Source organism: Manduca sexta, chromosome 12 (genome assembly GCF_014839805.1).
Source record: "Manduca sexta isolate Smith_Timp_Sample1 chromosome 12, JHU_Msex_v1.0, whole genome shotgun sequence".
NCBI classification, from domain to species: Eukaryota; Metazoa; Arthropoda; class Insecta; order Lepidoptera; family Sphingidae; genus Manduca; species Manduca sexta.
In genome coordinates, this window is record NC_051126.1 from 4,408,379 (window position 1) to 4,434,177 (window position 25,799).

The following is a 25,799-nucleotide window of genomic DNA, read 5'->3' on the forward strand; positions in this document are numbered from 1 at the left end:
TTTTAGAAACTATCGTTTAGGTAATATTGCGATTTCAATATTTTTGGGGTTACAGTCAAGGGGTGAATTTAATTGTTGGTTAATTATTGACTATATTTAAAAACGAGATGAATCAAATTTTTATCACTACATAGTATAAAAAAAGTTGCTTTCTCTGTCCCTATGTCCCTTTGTATGCTTAAATCTTTAAACCTACGCAACGGATTTTGATGCGGTTTTTTTTTTAATAGATAGAGTGATTCTAGAGGAAGGTTTATACGTATAATAACATCCATTAAATAGTGGAGAAATACTGTTATTTTGTTATGTTATACCCGTGCGAAGCCAGAGCGGGCCCCTATGTTTTTATATACAACGTTCACAGTTTTTCTGTAGTGTATTTAGTATCAGCATTGCACCTGTGCGAAGCCGGGGCGGGTCGCTAGTTATTAATATTTAAGAAAATAAAGTAACATTAGCTTAATATTAATTAGTCTTAACGTTTACTTCCGAGATCCATTATATTTTTATCACTTAAAACTGTTTTTTGTGGTTATTGATCCATATTCATTATTGCCTTCTTCAACAGATGTGGGAAGGACTCGGAGAGAAGGAGTCGGAATTGACAAAAAATTAAATGGGTAAAAAGTTTAGGTTTGTTGACCTAAAAATTTTCTAAATTAAAATTGAAAAGTAACATAAGATACTTACTTTCTATAAACTGAACTTTCAATAAAAGTCTTACGAAGATCCATCCAGCTGTTTCAGAGATTAGGCGGGAAACAAGTAATATGACTAATGGATTAATTCACAACACTGGGTATGTAAGTTTCAAAGAGCATTTTATTAGATACGGAAAGCTGATAGGTACTGAATAATGCACAAATATGATGAATGCTAAAGACTAGAGAAAAATAAATTTCTTGCATTCAATGATTTTTAATTTTATAAAAATAATATTATTTTTTATATTATTATTTATCCCGGGTCGGGCAAAGTGATATTTGGGTTTTTCTGCTCAGTATCAGCCCGGAGTCTGGAATTTGTGCCCGATATGGCGATAGGCTCGCCCCCTATCACATCATGGGACGGAACATACTTGGCGAAAAGTGGGTGCCCTAGTTGCGCCTCTGCATACCCCTTCGGAGATAAATGCGTGATGTTATGTATGTTTATGTATGTATGTATGTAATATTATTTTTGGCTAATGAAGCGCGAAGCTATAAAATAAAAATTATTACGTGATTTCTCTGTGGTTCCTTTTAGGGTTGCTAACTTTACTGTTAAAGCTTCTGTTTATTAGTATTTTATTTGTATTATGTCTAATTCTATTGTAACATTCTTTTAACGCTTCAGTCGCGTATGTCAGATTTTTTGTGAAAGGTAGAAAATAGACATCGGAACTACTATGGATCCTCTCACGGGTTTATAATGAGATAAACATATTATTATAGTCCATTCGTGTTAAAAAAAGTAGTGAGTTATCATAATCCGTCAGCCTAGCGCCATCCAAAATCAATGATAAAAGAGTATAGAGGATGAGTGATATGGTCACGTGACATGCGGCACATTTAATGCATAAAATGGCGCCGACTCCGCCCCTTACAATAGTGATATGCTAGTACCGAAAATTTTCTATCGACATCGAAGAATTAAAAGAGAGACAAACAAGCCCAAAAAAGATCAAATACAAATGGGGTTAGGTTCTACCATAATATAAATATAACAAACCATAATATAAACAAAAAAACTGAAACTGATTTATAAGTAACAATTGTTAAAGAAAGCAGTAACTGTTGTGACAAACATCCAGTTGTGTTTGATCTATATTTGTATGTTACACTATTCCTTGCTAAAAATTTAAGGTACAGAATAAGTAAGGTAAGAAGTGTGATTATCTTGAAAAAAAATTGACCACTTTTTTCGTCAATTGCACTGATGATGACTCATTATTTTATCACACCAATGGACTATAACAATTTTATACCAAGATAATATTTAGCAAAGCGAGTAATCGTTCAGTAGTATCTCGAAGATTAAATGCGGGCAACCTTAGACGCATAGACAATCTGGAGTGGTTAATTACTTTGACATTTTAAGTATAGAATTGACAGTTGTCTTTCAACGGATTTAGCGGACATATTTTGGCGGACACGCGTACGTTGCTAAATTACGGTTTTTCTAGAAAACAACTAGATTTCCTTCATAATTTACAACTACGAATTTGAATTACTAGCGGAATGGTATGTTTGTTTTGTTATTAAATATTTTATAAACTTTTTTACCTTGTCATTGTAGTTTGAAAATCAAACATGTCGGTATCTTGTTCAATTGAAACTTGGGTATTTTTACTTTGTTTAGTAATCCCCGCCGGTTTTTTTCTAACGAAAACTATATTTTCCTCATATATTTCACTTCAACACTCTAAACATAATAGACACTTGATGTATACATGTTTGGGGAATTTTGTGTATGTTTGAAAACGTGGGTCTAGAACAATATTTTTAAAATACTTATAATTCATTACGCACATACATATTTATAAACAATATCTTGAACATTAATTTCCTTACGGAATATATTAAACATAGGATTTTATGTTGGATAAAGTCTAACTTGGAAGACATATGTTAAAGTAAATGAATTATAAACAATAAACAATATGAAATATACATACTTTCGTACATGTCTATTTTCTTCTATATTTAAATAATATTATTGATTCATACAAATTGTAGCACAGTGGTTGTTTATAAAGATACAAACAACAACAGGGCAATGAAATGGAAAAATAATTAATTATACTTACATATTTTGCATGGAAAGCAATCCATTAAAAATGGTTAAAATTATTCATTATTCATTAGTTATAAGTTTTTATTTTTTTTGAATAACAATAGGCTACATCCTTTTTAGTATGTTAATTAATTTTATACCAGCAATAGGTACCTGGTTATTGCTTTCTTCTATGTCAATAATAATGTGACATAATTTATATGTAAAAAACTTATGTAGTTTAACATAAAATGTTTCCACCAGATGGCTGACTCTGCTGAAGTGACATCAACTCCCACTGAGCTCCTAGGTGTTGGGAGGCGTAACCTGGCAGTGAGAGACTTCAATGCTGCAGCGGAGGCCCTCGCGAAGGCCTGCGAGTTGCTCGCTAAGGAACACGGAGATACAGCAGATCAGTGCGCTGAGGCTTATCTATGGTGAATGTTTTTTTTTAATTTATGTATGTATTTTTTATTATTAATAGAGAGGTAAATCTAGTAAGTATTAAAATGAAATGCATTCTAAAATATGCAGTTCAAAAGGCCAACATTTTTTTTGTTGATACATAAAAATATTTAGAATTAATTATTTTAATATGAATGCTGTAGTCTAATTAGTTACACTTTTTAGGTATGGTAAAGCTCTACTAGGTTTGTCGAGAGAAGAGAGTGGTGTCCTTGGTGATGGCATGCCAGGCTCGGGAAATGCTGATGAAGATGAAGAAAATGAAGGTAAAATCCAAGAATTACAATAGTTTTATATTAACATTTATAAAATACAAATTGTTTTTTAATTTAAACTATGTGTATGTAGACATAAGTGTGTTTGCTTCTAAAAAATGATTAATGATTGTCAAGCTGAAATATAGTTGTTAGATTTATTGAATTGCTTTTACTTTCCTTAGAACAAGATGACAATGAGGAAAATGAGGCAGCAGAGCAGAATGGAGAATCATCCAAGAAGGAGAATGGTGTTGAGCAGAGCGAGGCAGAATCAACTACAAAAGAGCCGGAGTCCACCACTAAAGACGAGGCAGCTGGTAGCAGCAGCGAGGCCATGGACCAACCAGAGCCAGTAAGTCCTTGTACAATTTGACTAAAATGGCATTTTAGATCCCCTAATTTTATTAGATACGTTAGTGTAACATATAGCAATTTGTTTAATTGTCACTAAACAATATTTAAATTTATGATCAATGTTTTGTAACTATTATTTTTTCTGCAGAGTACCACAAATGGTGAAGCAAATGATGAATCAACCATGAATGTGGATGGTGAAGACGAGGTGGACAATTTGCAACTCGCCTGGGAGATGCTTGGTGAGTTTTGTAAATCATTTGGAATAGTGAGATACTAAATGATTATATATTATATTATGATTAAAAGCATCCCATTAGCAGCCAACTTTCTTACACATAAAAAACATATAGTCACATCATCTATTTAAACTGATATGCGTTTGTCCCCATACATTATTCGGATGTGTACTGTTCAGACCTGGCGCGCAGCATCCTGTACCGGCGCGTGCAGGAGGGCGGCGGCGACGCGGCGCGCGCGCTGCTCGCCGACGTGCACCTCGCGCTCGGGGAGGTCGCGCTCGAGAGCGAGACCTACGACAAGGCTGTTATTGATATGCGTGAGTATAACCATCAATTTATATGCGTCTTTGCATATTCGTTGAGGTATAAAAGAGCGTGAGGGTGTGTGTGTGTATATTTTATTATTTTGTAGTATACATTTTTGTGTAAATATTAAAAAAAAATATATTTTGTTATATAGAAAGCTGCCTGGACCTCCAGAAGGAATTGTATCGCAGTGACGACAGGCGCATTGCAGAAACACACTACCAAATTGGTATGAGACTGGTTATGACTAAAATTTTTCAAATCCTAATTGGACAATATAAAAGTGCTGACTTGTATTTTATTATTGATTTTTTTCTTTTTTTTTGGTAATAATAATGTTGTAAGTTCATATCCTTTTTGCAGGATTAGCCAACTCGCTTGCATCAAACTTCGAAGACGCCATAACACATTTCAAAAACGCCGCCAACATCTTGGAGACGAGGATCAAGATTCTGGAAAATCCCACCGCAGCCAACGAAGACGCGACCGTCAAGAAATTCAAATCTTCTGATCCATTCTATTCCATCGAAGGAGAGATTAAGGAATTGAAGGAGCTCCTGCCAGAAATACAGGAGAAAATCCAGGATATGATGGATTATAAAGCAGAGGTAAGGCCCTGTGATTGTATTGAAGAGACAAGGAAAATGTTGAGGGGAATGATATTGAAAGAGCAGAATAAGTGTTTTGTCGACTGTCAGTCTTAAATTACTCAAGTAGTGTCTTGGGATCATTGCTGTTGTATAAAATGGCTAGTGTTTATATTCTGTCCATAACATGTGAAAATGTGGATGGCACATTTGACATATTGTTACTTCATTTATCAAACAAACAAAATCTGATTACAAAAATTTAATTAGCATTTACATCTCATCAAAAAGGCTTAGTGACATATAACATTGTTGAAATACTGTAATGTGACAAGTGTTGCTAACATAGGTTTAAAGAGCTTTATTCTCATAAGAAATATAATACATTTCACTAATAATGAGATACATAAATATAGTAGGTTTATCACTAAAACTGTTGGTGTAGCCCCGCTTTTAGTGGAGAAAAGTAGATTTTTATGGCCAATGTTTTTTTTAGTAGATTAGTTTGCTACAGTTAGTGGGAGGAAGATGTAGTCACAAAAAAAAATCAGACATATTTTGTCATGCAACATAGTTATTGCTGGCAAAAATAGTAGTGTAGTAACCAAAAACGTCAGAACAAATTTATACTAGATTCAAAAAAAAAATCTAAAATTAGTAAACCTAGTTATTTTTTTTTCTTTATACATATATTGTATTTAGCAATGATCCCAAGGGTACTAAGTTCTACATTCCATATACTCATAATTTTAAACTCGACATTTTTATACTCATAATAAATTTGTAATCGTAAATCTCAATTTTAGTAGTGGTAGCTATTGAATATTTACTTAGAATGTAGGTAAAGTTGTAACAATAAGTGCCAAATTCTAAACTTGCCAAAATTTGTGATATTATCTTTGACTGCCAAGCCAGTATTATTTTAAAATTTTTGATAATTAATGTCAGTGCCTTAATTGCTACTGTTGGAAGACTGATTTTTGTATTATGCGATGGTAATATTAATTTGGATTGTGATTTTGTTGGGCAAAATCGACATTTGATGTTTTTACTTTAACATGACAGTGAAGTAAGACAGTAAGGCAACTATTTTTATGGTCAAGTTCCAGATAATAAGTATTCTAAGTATATTTAAACTTATATCCACTATTTACAACAAATAATATCTTCAAAAGAAACTCGAAATTTAATGATAAAAATAAAATAAATAAAAATTAGGTTATCCTATAATTAATTTCTAAGTGGATTATTTATTCTGTGAATTTCTAAAAACATATAAAAAATTAAGTTACATACCTATTCTATATAATTATTTTGTGACCATGCCATACTGTCAGACTTTAATCATTGTGTATTTAATTTGATATGTTAGATGTAAGTAATATTACCACAAGGCCATTTCTGTACTGCGTTTATGCTTACTTGAAATAAAATTGCTCAAAATTGAACACTGTTGTATCATTTCAGCTCAAACCCAATACATTAATGGCCATGTGGTTTTATTGTTTATTTAAGTGTAGTTTTTCATGGCCATTGATGTAATCCATGAGTTTTTTTTACATAATTACAACATTCCTTATGGTATCAGTACGATGTATGAAAGGGCAAAGAAAGAGATCCTCATGGTAGCAATGTTTTGTGTTTTTCGAAACTAACGTCTATATAATGCTTTGGTTTGGTCTGTTATATTGAACGTAAGATTTTTTTTCTTATGAAATTGCGACGTGTTGGCTGCCTATAGTAGTCATTACGATAGCCCATAAACAGAAATACCACTACCGGGTGTACACAATGCAAAAATGGTACTGACCTGCGTACATTATTAAGAAATAGTTTTTTTAATTTCTAGTTTAGCCTTATAAGAAAAATAAAAGACATTCGGATAATCGAAAATCTGGTTAATTAAATTAATGAAGAAAAGTAGTCTTTATAATGTGAATTATTATCAACCAGTGTTGCTCGCGGCGTCGCCCGCTTGAATAATAATTCCCGGTATAAAAGGGAGGCTTTAGCACTCGGGAGTAATGTATTTTCTTATTAATGTAAAAATTTTCAAAATTGGTTACGTTTTCAATTTCATACAAATTTTAATCCCGTTGCAACTCGTATTTGGGAAGTATAATCGCGAATCCGATAACAGGTACATCCATTTTTAATATTATTCAAGATAATTGAGTGTCAACTGTAACTCAAATACGCTAAGTATAATGCCAACATTATCCAACAATTCAGTACAAATAAATTCACATACAACTAAACAACCCAATCTCCACAGACAATAAAACGAGTACGCGAAACTCTCTGCCCGTCGAACGGCGAGAGTTCGAGCCACAACGGCGCCGGCCCGAGCTCCTCCGCCAGCTCCGAGCCTAAGCCCGCCGCCTCCGACATCTCGCATCTCATCAAGAGGAAGCGGAAGGCGGAAGACGAAGGAGCCTCGCCTGCCAAGAGGGTGAACACGTGAACAACAAGCGCTGTGGGTCTTAAAATGAACGAATGACAATAGTATAATGCGTTCCTTTTCCCGTAATAGCTGTCTAGTTGACGTTGGACTCTATGTCCAAATTTTTTTTTTGTTTTTAAAAATGGAATTCGCCATTTCGGAATATTATCTTGGGCAGCTCATTGGTACGGCCTCATAGGTATGGTGTGCACAACAAGGCAACTTAAACAGATATTATTGTATATGTATTTTAAAAAAATCGTTCCTGCGTAGATGGACTGAATCAGCTAGGTATTCAAATAAATTATTATGTTCCAAAATGCGACTACATTTCATGGTCAATACTATTATAGGAAAAGGTGCGTTAGTTACTTAAAAAATACGTCTTTTAAATCGAAACATTTAATAAAAACGTCTCGTTAGGATCCAGTATTGATTTGAGGTATAATGTTGAAAAATCATTTTATATTCGTACTCAAGATATGCAGTGACGAAATATGTACGGATGTTTGTGTGCTCATTTTGGTTTCCGTGACTTATTTGTAGGTAATTTCGAAATGATTTGTCATCTAGATTATAAGTAATGCAGGCTCTGACTAGTTTGGGGGTAATTCTTACAAAGTATACCTTTATGTCGAAATGAAAGGGGGTGTAGTATAAAAAGTTTAATTCTTTATGCTCGTTGTTCAGTATCTAGTATACGGCATTTGCCTATTCCAAATGTAAGACATGGTCCATCACTAGCAATGTTTAATATTACGTCCGAAATAAAAAAAAATATTAATATCATCATCAGCCCCAGGATGTCTACTGCTGAACATGGGCCTCCCCCAAAGACTTCCAGATCGACCTTTTGGAAGCGGCCCGCCTCCAGCGACCTCCTGCGAATTTTATGAGGTCATCTGTCCACCTCGTAGGTGGACGTCCGACGCTGCGCTTGCCAGTTCATGGCCTCCACTCCAGAACCTTCTTGCCCCATTGGCCATTAGTACTGCGAGCTATCTACCTTGCCTACTGCCACTTTATTAGTATGTCAATGACGAAATTTCTTTGATGAGAATTCCCTCCTGGTCCATATATCTACACTGCCCACTATTTTTAACATAATGCATGCAATATTTAAGAACATTGTTGGTATAAATAATTTCGAAGTAATCCTTATATGTTAGTTGCTCTTCATTCAATTCTACGGTAATATTTTGTATTGTCAAAAGGAGAATGCCTAAATCTGCCCTACTTATTAAAAAGGGGTGTATGGCCTTGAAATATTAATAATTTTCGAAATATTTGTAGAAATTTCCTAGATTCATTTCACAGACATCCATGTCGGGGTTTATTTTTTCAATTAAATGAGACGTTTTTTTATTTTATTTTCCAATCTCTAGGAAAAACAATTTGTTTAAAATAAACATGAACATATAATGTAAATATGCGAAAACCCCATAATAAGTAATGATTAATGTTTTGTTTGAAAGTACTTTATTTCTTGTATTTTATATGCAATTTTCACTTTAATACAAAATCAAATTACGCAGGACTTCCATACACAGATGGGCTTTCTCCTTCCGTAAATTCATTAATTTGATTAGTCAATCGTAAATAGCGAAGTTCCAATATTATTTTTCCTTGTTGATAGTTATAACTCGTACGTCATTTTTGTTTCCATTTCTTAAAGATCTTTGATAAGAAAACTTAATCCATTTTGAACTTTAGTACTTATGGAAATGTCTTATTTTTAATTAGTATTGTAATTGCACGCATTATTTTCTTTGTATCGCTTTTGCCGTTAAATAATAAGCGACAGACTGAAATTAGCCCCAATAAGTAGATATATGCTATAAGATTGTATAGAAGTTATTTGATTAGTATCACTCGTAAAGATTTATGGTGGATGGGCTAGAGATCTGTTTCAACAACTTATTATTTTTTTTTATTTGGAATTATTATTAAACTGTTTTCCAACTCATCTGTAATTATAATAAATTGATTAAGGATTTAAAAGGGGTCGTAGTCAAGACGCCTTTCTGCAATCGTTAATATCAAAAGAAAATAATAATATGTATAGATATGCCATATGTATCATAAGTCTGTTGCTAGCATAATTTGGCACTGCCTTAGAACTAAAGTGACGTAACCCAAAATGTATATATTTTCTAATTTTGTTAATAATCTACTTTCCAAAGCTTGCTCTATAACCCTATGACGAGAAAAAGGCAAAAAATAGAAAGAGATTCTTCCTTTGGCCGTGACCGCCCAATTAACTGCCTTTTATATTTTTTATTAGTTTCTCACAAATTGTCTTTTTGTGTAAGATCATCTTAGTTCTAAGGGTGCGATATGAGACTCCCTTAGACACTTTTGTTTTCTATTAGCATAAATGATTGTAGGAAGGCGTTTTGGTTACGGCCACAGGTCAGAAATACAATACGTTCTAGTGTATCGGCACAAAATGTAGGACAATTATTAGCCTAAATCATTGATCTGAATGTTGGTAATTATTTAAATATTTTGCATGGTAGGCCACCAGTATCATTGCACTTATACTTGTTAAAAGGAAATGTACCACAAAATCATTCAAGTTGTATGTTGAATGCATAATTAAACATACAACATACATTCAGGATATAATATTCTTCAAAAGGGTGTATAATTTTTCAGTAATTTTACATTCATTTCCATTAATAGATTTAAGATTTTTGTGTTGCTATTTCTATTGAATTTGACTAAGTCAATACACATTTTTTTTATCGCACTTAATTGATTACGCTTTTGTTAGTTTTAGGAAATCGTTAGATAAAACCCAAACGTACAATTAGATAAATCAATTAACGTTGGTAATTAGCTGTTAGAACATTCACAAATGTTGGTCGATTGCGACATACCGCCGTTTTCAATAACCAATCCCAATCGCTTTTTTTCGATCTATTTTAAAATTGACCAATCAGAACAAAGATTTTTGTGACTTACAAATGAGTTCTTTTGCTTGGTTCATTGTCGGAATCGGATTGAAGATTGAGATCTTTTATTGAAAACGTCTGTTAGTTAAGAGGATTTAATAAGTTGATACTGTTAGGTTATATTGTTAATTTATGTAATCGTATTTTAATCTCCAACTTTTAATAAAATGTAATTTTCATAATTGAAGTGTTTTTGTTGCTATATCAGCTACTACGGATTGAATTGACACGGCAATGATCTATATGGAAATTTCATCTTTAAGGTATACTCAGTTTTGTTAAATTAATTACCGTCGTTTTCAAACGATCCCTTTTGCGATCAATCGCGAAAATGACTCAATCGGAACAAAGGTTTTTGACAAGTTTACAAATCACTTGTTCTGATTGGTTTACTATCGGGATCGGAGCTACGATAAAAATTAGGATCGTTTATTAAAAGTGGCTGTTAATAATATTATAGACAAACAAATTTAACATACATCTGTTTATTTAATAAATAACAAACAAATTAGTATATACATGCGGTTGAGTCATGTTAGATCTTGACCACAGCTTTGCCGACATTCTCGCCTGCTAACATTCCGACAAACGCGTCATAAATCTTATCAAAACCTTCAGTGACGTGCTCCCGTACTTTCAGCTTTCCGGTAATTATCCAATTTGTCAGTTCATTGAACGCTTCCGGCCATTGGTTAATCCATTGGTACACCATAAATCCTTCTATTTTTAATTGCTTGGTAACAATGGCTACTTGTAAAACGGTCGCTTTCGGCAATTGACCATCGTTGTACGCGCTGATACTTCCGCACACGGAGACCCTGCCAAAGTTATTCATCTGGTTGATTATAGTGCTGCTTATTTCACCGCCGACGTTGTCGAAATAGCAGTCGACACCATTTGGTGCTGCTTCTTTGAGCGCAGCGCCTATATCCATTGTTTTGTAGTTGAGAGCCTTATCGAAGCCCAGTTCTTCTTCAAGCCATTTCACTTTGTCATCCGAGCCGGCAATACCTATTACCTTGCAACCTTTGATCTTAGCTATTTGGCCAACAATGGATCCCACTGCCCCAGCCGCTCCCGTGACTACCACCGTTTCACCAGCTACAGGTTTGCAGATTTCCAAAAACCCGAAGTAAGCGGTCGCTCCAGGCATGCCGACGGCACCGACGCCGTGAGATGGTGAAAGGTTCTTCAGGTTAGGCAATTTGTAGACGCGGTCCACCGCCATGGCACCTTGTTTATTGGTGTCGATGATGCAGTAATCGCACCAGCCTTTGTGGGACACGACTCTTGAACCGACGGGAAATTTGGGGTTTCTGGTGTCTTCAACCGTGCCTACTTGGAAACCGAATTGGTCGTATGGCGTCGGGTACTTGGAATTGTATGCACGTTGATACGGGTCTACACTCACCCATTCAACCTTGACAAGGATCTCTCCATTTTGGATCGGCGGCAACTTGTATTCCACTATATCAAAGTCCTCACGTTTTGGCACACCTTGGAACAGGTTTTTGACAACATATTTACGCGCATTCACCATCTTTATCCACCACAGAATCGTAACAGACTGATACGAGTTTGATAATTCCAATAAAAATATGATATCGCATTGTGTTATCTATTAAGTACTAGTCACCACGTAAATAAACTATCGAAAAGGAATCTATTTTACATAAGCCAGTGTTATCATTGATTGAATTAATCATTTCCTAATTATTTTTTAATATACGTTAGATAGCTATATGCCACGGGTATAATATTCTGTATTTAACATTATTAAAGGTTTTTACTAACATTATATAGGAGCATCCATTGAAATTTTCCAGGACTTCTACTTCTTTAAGGTACAGATATACATGTTCATTATTAACTCAAAACTATCAATGACCAAATGCCACTTAGCACCATATGTGTATGTATTTGGCTAGAAATAAGCATGCTAATTACTAGTGTATTCAAAAGTCTACTGTCGTTCGATTTTCGCGCATGCTGTCTGCGGCACAGATGGAAGAACAAAAAATGCATTTTTACTAACCATCGACATGGGCGGACTAGTCATTTTCTGTCTCCGATACTAAATTTGGTTGTTTTAAATAAATATTGTAGTAGTAGCCTCAAAATGCTTTGAGTCGCCGAGCAATTCTAGGAGACCACGGCCCACCCGGCCCTCTACATACGCCTGTGATAAATGATAATCTAGTACCTACTTGCTTCAAGATTTTCTCTTCTGCTCATGTAATCACGAACCCAAATCATTCTTTTTCCTTTTTTTCTTTCGTAATGCTAAGTCTTTGGATGCATTGGATTGCAAGCAAAACTGTGAATTTATTTAGTTCTGTATTAAGCTCACTTGGTTTTCCATTTTTCACTGCACTGACAGAGAGCTTGCTAGTGGCGTGTGTTTGGAACATTCACTTTGAGCATACTTATTCAGTGGGATGCTTTTCAAAAGCAAATGAATGAGCATGCTCGTTTTAAGCGTGCTAATAACCATACTCTTTTATTGATTTGTCTATATGTGTACCTATATGGTCATAAAATTATTGATAGTAAGCTCTAATTGCTCAGAACAATGACAAGCATAGAAGTAACACTATGACATCTGAGTGTACTGTGCAAAGAGAATTATAATATATATGGAAATAAATAAAAGATTAAACTCTTACGTAGTATTTGTATTCTCTTTGGATTAAACTGGTGAATGTCAGCATGACAATATTTCAGCAATTGATAAATTTTTGATAATTTTTTTTTTTATTTTACACAAAAACTACAATAGTTCAACAATAGTTCTTCGAACAATAAATTAAGTGGTAGACATGGCTAGCGGTGATAATTCTGATACACCGAAACATTTGACTTACGCGAAATCAGACCTACCTTTGATTGGGGCAATGGTTGACTTCATAGAAACCAGCTTCCGATATATAAAACATAAGACGTTTGTCCAAGCTGAAAAACTAAATGCCAAGTCTTCGAGGGTAACATTGTCTGCTACTTTCATGACTACGGTATGCCTGATGTTGGGGTTTGTTAGTAACGTGAAGTTCGAAGTAGTGACCTTTGATGAAGAGCCTCTGGCCAATGACTTGCATTTCATGCTTATGAGCAAGGACGATAAATTGTACATCGACGATATTGACGTCACACGTTAGTATATCCATTTCGATATATCGTATATTGGTTTGAATATTCGTAAGAGTATATTTCTAGCCATGTATTAGTGGCTGCCTCAGTGGTGTAGTATGGAACGCTACGCGGTACAAATTACCGCACTGAAGTCTTAGATTCGAATGTCTGGTTGGGCGAAAATAATTGAGTGGGTTTTTCCATCTTAAAAAATTACTCAGTCTCAGCACGGAGTTAGGAATTGGTGGTGATACTCCGTGCCTCGGAAAGCACATATAGCTTGTTAATGGGGCATGTTCATGGTTTGTGAACTCAGCACATACAATTTGCTTCTGTATTTTAGTAATTATTTCTATGTATTTATATGCTGATTGCCTCGGTGTCGTAGTTGTACTGCATGAGCGGTACGGCAGCTCTCTGAAGTCCTGGGGTCGAACCTCGGGTCGGGCAGTGATATTTGGGTTTTTTTGTTCAGTTTGCCCGGAGTTTAGAATTGTGCCCATTTGGTGATAGGCTTGCCCTCTATCACATCATGGGACGGAGCGAATTTGGCGAAATGTGGATGCTTTGATTGCGCTTCTGCATATCCCTTCGGGGATAAATGCGTGATGTGTGGGTGTACAAATTTATATCCATTCATTTCCAGGTGTCATGTGGTGTATAGAGGCTTCGGATGTACTTGTCTTGTTTATAAGTTGCCTACTAATTTGGAACTCATCGAATGTTGTACGTACTTTTTATATGTTTAGTATTATTATTAAAACTGGGTTTGAAATACTCAGAAGTATGGAAAAACACACTATCGTGATAGAGCATCATTATAACCATTAGACTACGGCTATTAAGTCGTAATTTGTTATTATAACAAAGAAGTATTTATCATTTATATTACTAAAACATAATAATTGGTTACTTACTTTGCCAATAATTAATTTGTAGGCGTTATTGAAAACGTACGTACGTACTAAGCATTTTTTTGCTTTTACTTGCAACAAACATCCAGACACTTTCATAATTTTTTACATTTAGAATACTAGGGAGGTACAAATTTTTTTGAAATTGTTAGCTAAGCTAAGTAAATACACGAATAAATATTCAATTTAAATATTTCATTTATTGAGAAATCGGCCCAAAAAATTTGTGTATATAAACATAAAAACATGCATTGGAAAGAAGGTAACATTGCATGTCTTTTAACATTTATTAAGGTGTATATAAAGATCACTTGCAACATAAATAAAAAATATACAATGTGTGTTAGCGAAATGTGGATGTATTACAACTCCGCCTACCTTTGAAAAGGGGAAAAAGGCGGGCAGCTATGTATGCATGTAAAGAATATTTTTATATAAACTTATAAAAAGCGAACACATATTTTTATTGAAATCAAAAAAGTTTAGATTTTGATAACAGCTTTGCCGAAGTTTTTACCAGCCAACATGCCAACAAAAGCATCATATAGATTTTCGAAACCTTCGGAGATGTGTTCGCGCGCCTTCATTTTGCCGGATTTGATCCAGTCAGTAAGTTGAGCGAATGCCTCAGGCCATCTTCCGTCCCAACGCCACACAAGGAACCCTTCCATTTTCAACTGCTTGAACACCATGGCTGGTTGCACTACTGTGGCCTTCGGCATCTGAGCAGGATCCTCATTGTACGAGCTGATGCTTCCACATACAGAAATTCTCCCCAAGACATTCATCTGACCTAATATCTGACTACTAATTTCTCCTCCGACATTATCAAAATAGCAATCAACTCCGTTCGGAGCCGCTTGTTTAAGAGCTTCAGTTACATTTACGGTTTTGTAGTTAAATGCTTTGTCGAAACCAAGGTCTTGTTCAAGCCATTGCACCTTATCGTCAGAACCAGCAAATCCGATTACTTTACAACCTTTAATCTTTGCGATTTGTCCAACCAACGAACCGACCGCACCTGCAGCGCCAGTCACCACGACAGTTTCTCCAGGCTTCGGCTTACAAATTTCTAAGAATCCGAAGTACGCGGTCACACCAGGCATTCCTATAGCTCCGACAGCCAGGGATTCAGGAAGGCCTTGCATATCGGGCATTTTGTAGATACTTTGTCCGGGAGCCGTAGGCAAGCTGGGATTAACGATACAGTAATCACACCATCCTTTGTGAGTGACTACTTTCGTGCCGACAGGATAGTTTGGGTCTTTGCTCTCTTCTACTTTTCCTACTTGAAAACTGAACTGGTCGTAAGGAATTTTGTTAAACCTGTTGTAGGCCCGCAGGTAGGGGTCCACACTGACCCACTCGGCTTTGATAAGTATTTCGCCGTCCTTCAGCGGTGGTAGTTCATATTCCTCTATTTCGAAGTCATCACGTTTCGGTACACCATCGAAGTATTTCTTGACGACGTATTTACGCGCTTTCACCATATTGGATGACGATATTTACACAGATCTGTAACAAGACACATTAAAAGTTATTTTAAGCTATCGTCCTTTTATATCCAAAGAGATAACATCATTATCTTTCCAATCCTACGTTCAGTAGCAATTTTACGTTCAGTGATAAACTTGTTTTTATTTTGGAAGTAGGTGTTGATCGTGGCTTCACACGGGTTATAGCTCCTTGCCAGATAAAATCCCTCTTTGTACTTTTTACCTTTATATCTACTATCTAAGTGCTAAATTCATCCAAATCCGTTCAGCTGTATTCAGTCTTCCAAACACCTTCACAAATGTTTGCATTTATTATATTAGTAAGAGGTGACTGATATAAGATAATTTCCTTATATCTATAAATTAACAAATCATCTATCACGTTAAACGTTCTAGTACCTCTAATCTTTTGGAGTATTTGGTAGCACAGCCTGTTGACTGTGATGTTCAAGTAATGTTTGCGCGTCTAAACCTTATGTGGCATCTTCTGATGCACCTCATGATACGAATATCGGTACAATTTATTAACCTTTATTAAGGACATCACTAGTTTATTTAAATATTCCTAATGTTACGTAGTTGCAGACAACTTGAGGTTAATACCTACAAGTGATGAGGAATGATTTGCATTCCTGACTGAAAAAATAAAATCAGACTTAAATCACCTTATGGAATGGTGTTACCTAAATAAATGTCTTGAAATACTTTAAAACATTCAATTTACTGTAATAAGAAATCTAATTCACGCTAATTACAATATTGCTGGTAGTTTATTAAGGGAGTAGGTTCGCGAATTTGGAGTTTATATTATTAAAAAATATTTTTTACTACTCATATTGACGAAATGCTTAGTGCACCAGTTATTAATTCACTTGAATTTGTGCCTCGCAATGGTAAGAAATTTAAACAAATCTCAACTACAATTTTACTTTACAATTTCTACGTAAGGAGTAAACTAGAGTATTGTTGTGTAGTAGTAGTAGTAGTAGTAGCCGTGTAGTTTGCTCGTCCAGTAATAAAACTAGCGTACCTAGTTTCATACCAAACTTAACAACATATTATCATTAAATTACTTCAATATAGTCTCTAAATTTTAGAAGAAATTATCCAGTCTAAGGTAAATAACAATAGTCAAATTACCAGTGGCTAAGGATGTAATTTTTCAAAAGATAACACAAGGCAAAAATAAATTACCTTAGTTAACATATCGCGGCGAATTTAACAGAAAATAAAAATTAACACAAACGTAAATAAACCTAAAGGGAAACAGGTAGGAATCGAATTGTATAGACGCTTCGCCACTGCAAACCGCTAAGATCGTTTCCCGACCTAAAATTCTAACTCATCACATAAAAGGTACCACTACTTTTAAAAACTCAAGGAAATTGGCATAATTTGATTACTAGAATGACTTCAATGTATGCTCGATTGGAATCTAAGATTTATCTATCATTCTATTATTCTACGCTGATAATATTCAAAATCCATTCCGTAATCAATTTAAATTTAATATTTCCCTAGTAATAACATGATGCTACGATTCTATTATAATATACCCAAATCTGTTCCACTTTTTATTTTACTTCACTAGTGTGTAATGAACATTTTGTTATTATAGTCAAATTTATTTAAAAACAATTGTTCAAATCCCAAGATAATGTACCTAGATTACACGGTACACTTACATACTTTTGTCAATAAGCGTATATGCACCGTTTCAAGTGGTTTCTCTTTTTTTTATAGATTTAATTCGCTTTTCAATTATTATCTTTTTTCTTTAGTCAGCTAAGCAGCCACAAAGAGTTCTTTGCACTGATTTGTTATTCAATTTAAACATACATTATGCATCATACATTATATTAATTTATTTTTAACACAAATTAATCTAGGTATAATAAAACAAGCTTTAATCTATAATGTAAAGGTCAATTGTGTAATATATGGTACTATAATTAATATCATATTTTCTGCATATATTATCGAAGGGGAGAGCCTGACGTTTGAGCAATTTGGAACAATTTGGCGGGTAGAGCCAAGAGCGAGAGCAACATACCTATATTATGACTATGTAAATTACTTAGCACTATTTATATTAGAAACGTGGACATTCTAATTTATAATGGAGTATTTCCGCGCTTCAATCGTATTTCGACGAATCCAAGGTCGCCTAAATATATATTTTTTTATTCCTATTGTAACGTGTGTAGTGTTTACAATTTTTCGTTCGTGTTTATTTAAGAGACTTTGAGACTGATATCTAATCCATAATCATGATCAAATTTTGTTCTAGGTGACTATTTTAAATGAGATTAACCATCTCGGGCCAGATGGATTTCAATGTTTGATGGTGACAAACTTTGACTGTCACTTAGTATTTTAATGGGTACGCGTATTCAAACGGTCTTAGTTTTAAAATCGAGTTCTGACCAGGCGTTCTTTGGGTGAAATTGTTTTATCAAGGTGGTATAAAAAAAAACTCTAGTGCGTCGATGACTTAACATTTTGACTTGACCTACCCTAAAGTCATTTTCTGTTAGTATCGCTTTGTATACATTAACCCGCGTTATCATCCCCAGAGGTCACCACTGAGCGAGTATCTATTCTTGCCGTGGCTCGGAATGACATTGCGGGGGCTGTTTCTGCGACAGGCGCCGACTGCCGGAGCCTTGCTGTACACCACGGCGGTGGTTAGCGGTGAAATCAACCCACTGTTTTTGACGGCATTCTCTTTTCTCTTTCGTAAGTATTGTTATAGTAGAAGGAGAAATGGAGATGATGAGTCACCATTAATAATTATCTTTCTTATTTTTTTATGTATAAATGCAAAAGTAATAAAACGATGACTCACTTTTCACGTTCGATATTAATAAATGATTCTAAACGCTATTTTTTGAAAGGAACCAATCAAAAATAGAGAAATAGTATTTTTTTTTACTTACGTAAGTACATCTGGTCTCATTATCTTATTGCCAGATTACGAATAGTGTGTGGTTATATGAGTTTATATAAACTAGGACAGATAAGTATAGGTAACTGTCCGTGAGGTTTAACTATCTTTCGGAGGGTCGAATATGCAATTTTCATTTGTGCGTTATTGTCAACGATTATAATAATTTATGCAGTGTGTTATTTTTATTGCTTTTCGTAAAATCGAATGTAAAAATAGTGAACATAATTGTAGTTGAAAATATAAAATGTACCTAGTATTTTTTTTTAAATTACATAACTAATACTCATTGTTAAAATAAAACATTTCGCCGGAAGCACTCACTAGAGTTATCTTTCCTTGATCTCATTTAAGTATTAAAAGTTTTAGATATTGAAACAGCAGTTACAGTTCGCGTAACTTTTACTGTGGAGTTGAGATACCAAACTAGTTATATGTTAGTAAGTTATTGAGACCTGCCGTTACAGATCATTTACTTTAATTGATTTACTGATCTGTGGTTAGATCTCGATCGAAATTAGCAGTTCGTTGATAATACAACGTGCAGTATTATTTATACAAATTGATTCCTTTCTAACCGAATTTCGGCCACGACAGCCAATCTCAACGTAAATCAGCCAAGTACGCTGAATATATTATAGTACATCAGTTTGTGTGCAATAAACATGCGCTCTCTGTTCCTTCACTCTCACAATCCATTGAGAGAGTAATCCGACATGACCGGAGAGAGATTAGCCGTAGGACCTATGGCTTTACGTGCATTTTGCTGTTTAGGTGTACAAATATAGCTCTGCCAGTGATCTTTCCACCTACTAGGTTGTTTATTCTGAACCCATAAAACAATATAGTGTGTAATGACGACTCCATACATAATAAATGTTATTTTAGTAAGGTATTTGGTTTTTGTATTTGTGTTTGTTGTTTTTGTAGTTGTTAATAAGTACTTGTTGACCTGTGAAGCTGACCTTTGAGTATCGGGATAAATGGAATATGTTTATATCAGGCAAATGTAATTTAAGAAAGAGTACAAAGATACCAATTATTGCTTTAAATTAATATAACCTCTCGACTTCTGTGACCTGTTGACTTTACGAGGAAAATAAGAATTTATTATCACGATAAAACACCTGCTTGTTTTGTTTTTATTGCAGTTTTGGTCTGTTCTTGTTAAAATAAGATAGTGTTATTTACTAAATTAAAATATAGAGAAGAACAACACTATTCTTCTCTCCTTAGTGTATAAAATGGTAAATTATAAATTGATGCTAAATTTATCTCATAAAATTTGACTAATATTAATATTACGGTGGTTTTTTACTTTTACATGCTGAAATCAATGCCAATTGTTACGATCGTGGCAATCCAATTTTAATTTTAATATTTATTAATATTTTCCTACACAGTGCGAGCTAGCATGCGATTGGCTAAGTTATTATGATTGTAAGCAAGTATTTTTTTTGTTGTTTATAAGTACTCATTAATCTTTCCTACCTTGTCTCAAGGTAAACGACATCCGAAGCATCGTGTGTCTGACCGAAGCAAGTTGAACTTCTGTCATAATAAATGAGTTAACGTTAGTAGTAAAGCCACGCAGATCAGCAGCTCGCACTGTGTTGATAATCCAAACTGGCCCAGAAATGAGAGCCAGGGGAATATAAAATGTAAATAAATTGATCTGTTAGTGCTAGAAGCGCGGATGTGGTTGGAGGTGGCTCGTCTGGTGCGCGCGCGCTGGGATCGTCGAGAGCAAGCGGACCCGAGCCATGACTCGGAGTACGAACTCGAGACTCTGTGGAGCAATGACGACGTGCAGAGCGTCGAAGTTCGCAATTACGTTTATTGATTTACATATTCTTTATTTAAATTTTGTATTGTTTTTATATTGATTATTTTGTGCACGATTTGTTACGTAAAATATATTTTAAAGTAAATTGTTGTTTATTGATAACGATTGCGTGGATCACGATAACATTTGAGTATGATAAAACGACACAAATAAGTATTAAAAAAAATTAAAGTACAATGTTTTCTTTAGTACATTAATTTTATACCTAAATACGAAAGTGCGTTTGTTGATGTTATTATTTGCAGCAGTGGTTCCATCTGTCGATTTCGAACAAAAGTTAGTCGTAAAATAATGATACGTAAAGAATAGATTGTATTGTACAATATGGCTATCTATATGTAGGTATTATGTACTCGTGGGTCGTTAACATTGGGAGAAAAATTATAACTCGACCGGCTTATATAGAGCCCGACAAGTGGTTTGTTGACGACTATCTGTTACAATCAACAGTAAAATGAGTGTATCCGGACACTCATACTGTTCTACAGCGGTCTTTGTAATATTGAACTTGTCTCCTTCATGATATACGATTTTGGTTCGTAAGAATATTCACGTATAACGTTTTGTGGTGATTTTATTTTTACATTATCTCGAGATTCGAACACTCGCGGATAAAATACGATAATTGCTTATCAACAGATTCTATACAAATTTTATTCGACACAAAAACTAATTATCGTCGTTTAAAGACTTTTGCTGTGTAAATTATCATAAACTATTTTATATAGATAAATAAACACCCAAGCAACGCTATACACTAATCGACACAAATTCACTAACATTTTACCACTACAGTAATAAACACTTTTATCTAATCTGTAAGATGTTTTAGTGTCTACAAAAATACTACACCAAAACGTTCACTAAATATTTTTAAAATAAATTACGTACGTGAGTTTCCAATAGTCGAGCGATGACACCTATAATACGTCTTTCTCGCGTCCTGCGAATAATGGAATGAATACAGAGAACCGGCTTACGATACTCAAGCGAATTGATTATAGCGTCAGTGTTAATACTGCACGTACGTTATCATTATGTAATTATGATAATTGTGGGAAGTAATTGTTTATTTTATTTATTTTTAAAGTACTTTTATGTTTGCGATATTGTCTTTTTAAATATTATATTAATCATTTTGAAGCTTTTTCCATGTCAAAAAATCATTACAGATCAAGCATAGTTTCAATTATATTTATATTAGATTATTTCAATACAAATAAGTATGATGTCTTATCAAATATTAAAAAAAAAATTAATCACTGAACAATTGATTACCTAAATAGAAAGTCAGATTATAATACTTATTGACAATTCTTAGATGCAAAATATTTAAATAAATATTGTTTAGAGTCGTGGAGATTGAATAGAAAATTGATTGAGGTTCTATCCAAAGCATTGCTTTTTACACTTTTAGAAAACGTTTTTTTCGAAATTTATAATACATATGAAGAAAAAATTTAACATTATATTTTTACAAAATGGTTGTTTAATTTTTTTTTATGTGGATATTGTTTAATTATTGAAAATATCATTTAACTTGTTGATACCGTCTATCACCTCGTAAAGTACACATTATTCTAATTACCACCCACACTTTTAGGTAGACAATTCAATAACGAATAATTTGGATGTTTTAAATTTTTGAAAAGACCTATAATTATTATAAAATATGTAAATTATTCGTAAATATTTGCATATTCCCGCACGGTACTCATTCGCCATAAATGTAGGGAACGAATGTTCACAGTTGTTTACTTGGGAGAGAATCTTAATGAGCGGTTAGAGTTAACAATTAAATTCGAACTCATTCCAAATCTTTTAAGATGCATTTTTTAGTATTTTTTTATCCCATGTATGGTACCACAGGGTGTCAAACGTACAGTAAATTCTAAATTACTCCTTTCTGGGAAGTTTAGCAACAAAATTACGGGTTATCATACATTTATTTAAACGCTGATTCAATTCCTCTTCTGTAAGAAAAACTTGCATTTGCGCCTGGAATAAAATTGGCTTAAAAAAAATAAATCGTATTGGATAATATTGATAATATTGCGAGTTATGAATATTGAGTAAAACGAATTTTATTTTATAGAAATAAATAATGGCTTATTCGCTTTAGTAATTCTACAATGTCTTTTGTTTAATTAATTTACTAGGGAAATTTTCATTGCAAATAATGCTAATTATATAGGTATTCGTGTAAGGGCGGGGTGTCACCTTGTCAATGTTGAAAAACATTTTACTTTCCCAGATTTGTTTACAATAGATCCTGGATACCAAGTCTTATTGTTTGTGTCGTTGCTAAAATTATTTTGTTTTTCTTTTTTATATGACCGCAATACTGTCGTGCTAAGCTCAAAAGCGGTATCTGAAAAAAAAAGGTAAATCTTGATTTTTATATCTTCAGATAACTTAAAGAAATACTCATACAATGAACTTACCTAATTAAAGGTATCTTGTTTAGAACTTTTTAAAAAAAACCTTAAATGTGTTTCTCTATCTCAGTTTTACATACAAAACTCTAAAACTATATTTACAAAACTTTATACCTCGAAATAAGGGTTCCTTGACATACCAGTTTTGCGCTTAGCACGGCAGAATAATGCTAGTCTATTCGAAATCGGATACACAGGATTATACCAGAAGGTGGCACACTTGCGTGAGCGTGAACTCATTTACTCATTCCGGTGGCTCAGCGACTCAGTGAGTCTTGGCCTCCGAAACGAGAGTCTTGCATCTGTTTGTGCCCAGCGCCAGCTCTCGCCAGTAACTAGCTTTAAGTTGCCGGTCACCTTCCACCATATCGCTCCAGCAGTGTCTGGGCCGTCCCCCAAGCCGGCGACCTGTTGGTCGACTCACATATGCACCCTTTATTTTCCGATCTGCTATGCTCTCAAGATGGCCAAACCAGTGTAGACGGTGAGTTTTAATCTCGTTGCAAATATTCGTGAATATGAAATGAATAAAATAAAACGGAAATATATTTCTACATAAGGGGTCACGCAGATACTGTTAAATTGTTTATCAAAAACAGAACTGACTGATAAATGCTCAGTTAAAAATAAAACGTTGCAAGTCTTTATTGTCTTTTCTTCGTATTCAACTATTACAAAGTCATCACATTTCAGCTAACCTTTTTCACGATTTCACCATACTGAGCAATCGTTTTAGCAAAACTATAACAGGATAAAGTAAGAATTTACTAAACATATCGCCTTATCGCCTCACGAATTTTCATTTAAAATATTGGCCTGTACGCTTTAATTAATCAATCGCCTTTAAATCTTGTGATAAAATTGTTTTTATCCGATTACACATTCGATATGTTTTCCATTCCATACATTACTATTTCATAAATCAAAGTACCTTTTGGACAATTGCCAACGGCGTTATCCTATTATTACATCCTGTCTTCGCTTCATTGAGGCACGCTACGTTCCGTTTGACGCAGATGCAGGTAATAGGGCCCATCAGGGGTCAGAGGCAGCTGGTAGGGGGCTGTCTGTCGTTAGTGTTCATTGCCAGTTTTTAGTCTACGTTATTGTGATCCTCGGGGTGCACAGCAGAGAGGGTCGTAATCCTCACACTGCTGTTGATACCGAGGGCGTCTGTCAGTGCGCGTGGGCTTTAAAGCTCACCCGCACAAAAAGAGCCAGGCTGCAAAAAGGGGCATCGTCATGGGGCGGTTGTAGACGACAACTAGATACTTTCCGTCAGAGGAACCCGCACCCGTCCTTAATTCGGCAAAGATAGCCATTGCGGAGGTTTAGTTGGTATTACCGTACATTGGCTGTATTTAGTGTAAGGGCTTCGGTCTGGCGTTTTCCCGACGTTTTCTATCTCTGGGCGGCTCAACGCCAGGTCAAAAGGTCAGCGATTACAGACTGGGCAGTAGTAGTAAATAATTTTCTTCACGAAACCAAAAAAGGACTTTTTATGTGGTAGTAAGGTGTTGTGGAGAGATGACGATAAAATGGTTTGTAACACTATCAATAACAGTCGATAATAATTGGCAATTCATTCATACACTAACGTGTACTAATACTGATTGTATTGACTTATTACGACACACTGGTGCAATAATTGTTAAGATTATTTCGTGAGAAATTAACGAAAAATGTTTTTAAAAGAAAACTATCAGCTGCTCACTCATTATTTATATCGACTGCTGCATGCATCGCTGTTAATTGAAATGAAAAAAAAATGACAAAAATTGCAATTTTTTTAACAAAACTGATAGAATTAAGTTATGAAAAAATATATACATTCAGACCTATTCGCGAAAATACTTCGGCTTAGTTTATTGTGAGGGTTTCGCTTACAGTAGGATAAGTGATACCTATTACCAAACAGTGCATTTGTCATTCATGGGAGACCTGTCGAGCATTTGAACTCTCGCGGGACAGCATGCGAGTTTGACAATGTGCCAATCATTCGGAAACGTCCCGGAAGTTGATTGCTATTTGAGTTTGTTTCTTATCGCTTCCGGTTGACTTCGTATAAAACGTCGAAAACATTAGTAGATTAAGTACATTTTATTTATAAATTTTAGGATTACCGTTTCAAGCTATATATTGCATTCAATATTTAAAATTTAAATGTTGCCAAGATTACAAACAATTTTGCTGCAAATAGTATGCAAGTACTTATCGAGTAATCTATAAATTTACCATATACTACACCGAGCGCCATCTACCATCTATGTTCGTCATTAACTTTACTTACTATCGATTACCAACTTTGCCTACAATTCTTTCGTAGGGGCAATTCGGAAAGCAGATAAATTAACAAATATTTATTGGTTTTTAGATTTCCATAATAGTTTTGCGTAAGAGAAAAGAAAAGACGACGCGTCATTATCAGCTTAGAATACATATGTGCTTCATAGATTTAAAGATGATTCAGGTATGTAATTGTAGATTTTGTTTAAAAAATAATATGTCTCCATAAATGGATTAAACTCCACCAGGCTTAACTGATAGTGTTTAAATGTTATTGAATCTCTTTAGATTCAATAAAACTCATGATACTTACGATACGATGATACTACGATTCAATATAATATTGATAAGTAAGTATCACAGGGGCCGTACCTAAGA

General features: G+C 34.4%; 4 protein-coding genes across 6 annotated transcripts; 2 read left to right on the forward strand and 2 right to left on the reverse strand.

The window, feature by feature from the left end:
- The first annotated feature begins 2,026 nt into the window (after positions 1-2,026).
- On the forward strand, positions 2,027-10,547 carry LOC115452133 (histone-binding protein N1/N2). The gene is made up of 9 exons (XM_030180590.2): positions 2,027-2,222; positions 3,019-3,191; positions 3,385-3,485; positions 3,659-3,828; positions 3,979-4,072; positions 4,249-4,389; positions 4,533-4,607; positions 4,742-4,986; positions 7,241-10,547. The coding sequence occupies exons 1-9, from the start codon at positions 2,220-2,222 to the stop codon at positions 7,427-7,429; spliced, it is 1,191 nt and encodes a 396-aa protein (XP_030036450.1). The 5' UTR covers positions 2,027-2,219; the 3' UTR covers positions 7,430-10,547.
- A 287-nt stretch (positions 10,548-10,834) lies between these two features.
- On the reverse strand, positions 10,835-12,119 carry LOC115452134 (prostaglandin reductase 1-like). Its single transcript, XM_030180592.2, has one exon. The coding sequence runs from the start codon at positions 11,903-11,905 to the stop codon at positions 10,901-10,903; it is 1,005 nt and encodes a 334-aa protein (XP_030036452.2). The 5' UTR covers positions 11,906-12,119; the 3' UTR covers positions 10,835-10,900.
- Positions 12,120-13,169: 1,050 nt separating this feature from the next.
- Positions 13,170-25,615, forward strand: LOC119189082. Of its 3 annotated transcripts, none has more exons than XM_037437856.1 (4): positions 13,170-13,515; positions 14,141-14,220; positions 18,481-18,643; positions 25,510-25,615. In XM_037437856.1, the coding sequence occupies exons 1-4, from the start codon at positions 13,185-13,187 to the stop codon at positions 25,530-25,532; spliced, it is 597 nt and encodes a 198-aa protein (XP_037293753.1). In that variant the 5' UTR covers positions 13,170-13,184; the 3' UTR covers positions 25,533-25,615. The 3 variants fall into 3 exon arrangements, with proteins under 3 accessions (XP_037293753.1, XP_037293750.1, XP_037293751.1); XM_037437853.1 differs by lacking the exon at positions 25,510-25,615 and adding an exon at positions 20,534-20,862; XM_037437854.1 differs by lacking the exon at positions 25,510-25,615 and adding an exon at positions 20,534-20,862 and having other exon boundaries at positions 18,553-18,643.
- Positions 14,587-21,744, reverse strand: LOC115454943 (prostaglandin reductase 1-like). Its single transcript, XM_037437852.1, has 2 exons — positions 21,589-21,744; positions 14,587-15,923 (listed from the first exon to the last, which is right to left on the reverse strand). Exon 2 carries the CDS (start codon positions 15,896-15,898, stop codon positions 14,891-14,893), a length of 1,008 nt encoding a protein of 335 aa, XP_037293749.1. The 5' UTR covers positions 15,899-15,923; positions 21,589-21,744; the 3' UTR covers positions 14,587-14,890.
- Positions 25,616-25,799: the final 184 nt, after the last annotated feature.

Excerpts from the sequence above, each read along its gene's own strand:
- LOC115452133 (XM_030180590.2), top strand. Across the intron at positions 3,829-3,978 it reads CCATGGACCAACCAGAGCCA|AGTACCACAAATGGTGAAGC; the intron begins GTAAGTCCTTGT and ends TTTTTTCTGCAG. Across the intron at positions 4,073-4,248 it reads ACTCGCCTGGGAGATGCTTG|ACCTGGCGCGCAGCATCCTG; the intron begins GTGAGTTTTGTA and ends TGTACTGTTCAG.
- LOC115452134 (XM_030180592.2), bottom strand. The coding sequence starts at position 11,905 with ATGGTGAATGCGCGTAAATATGTTGTCAAAAACCTGTTCCAAGGTGTG.
- LOC119189082 (XM_037437853.1), top strand. The coding sequence starts at position 13,185 with ATGGCTAGCGGTGATAATTCTGATACACCGAAACATTTGACTTACGCG. Across the intron at positions 14,221-18,480 it reads TTTGGAACTCATCGAATGTT|AGGTCACCACTGAGCGAGTA; the intron begins GTACGTACTTTT and ends TATCATCCCCAG. Across the intron at positions 18,644-20,533 it reads GGCATTCTCTTTTCTCTTTC|TGCTAGAAGCGCGGATGTGG; the intron begins GTAAGTATTGTT and ends TTGATCTGTTAG.
- LOC115454943 (XM_037437852.1), bottom strand. The coding sequence starts at position 15,898 with ATGGTGAAAGCGCGTAAATACGTCGTCAAGAAATACTTCGATGGTGTA.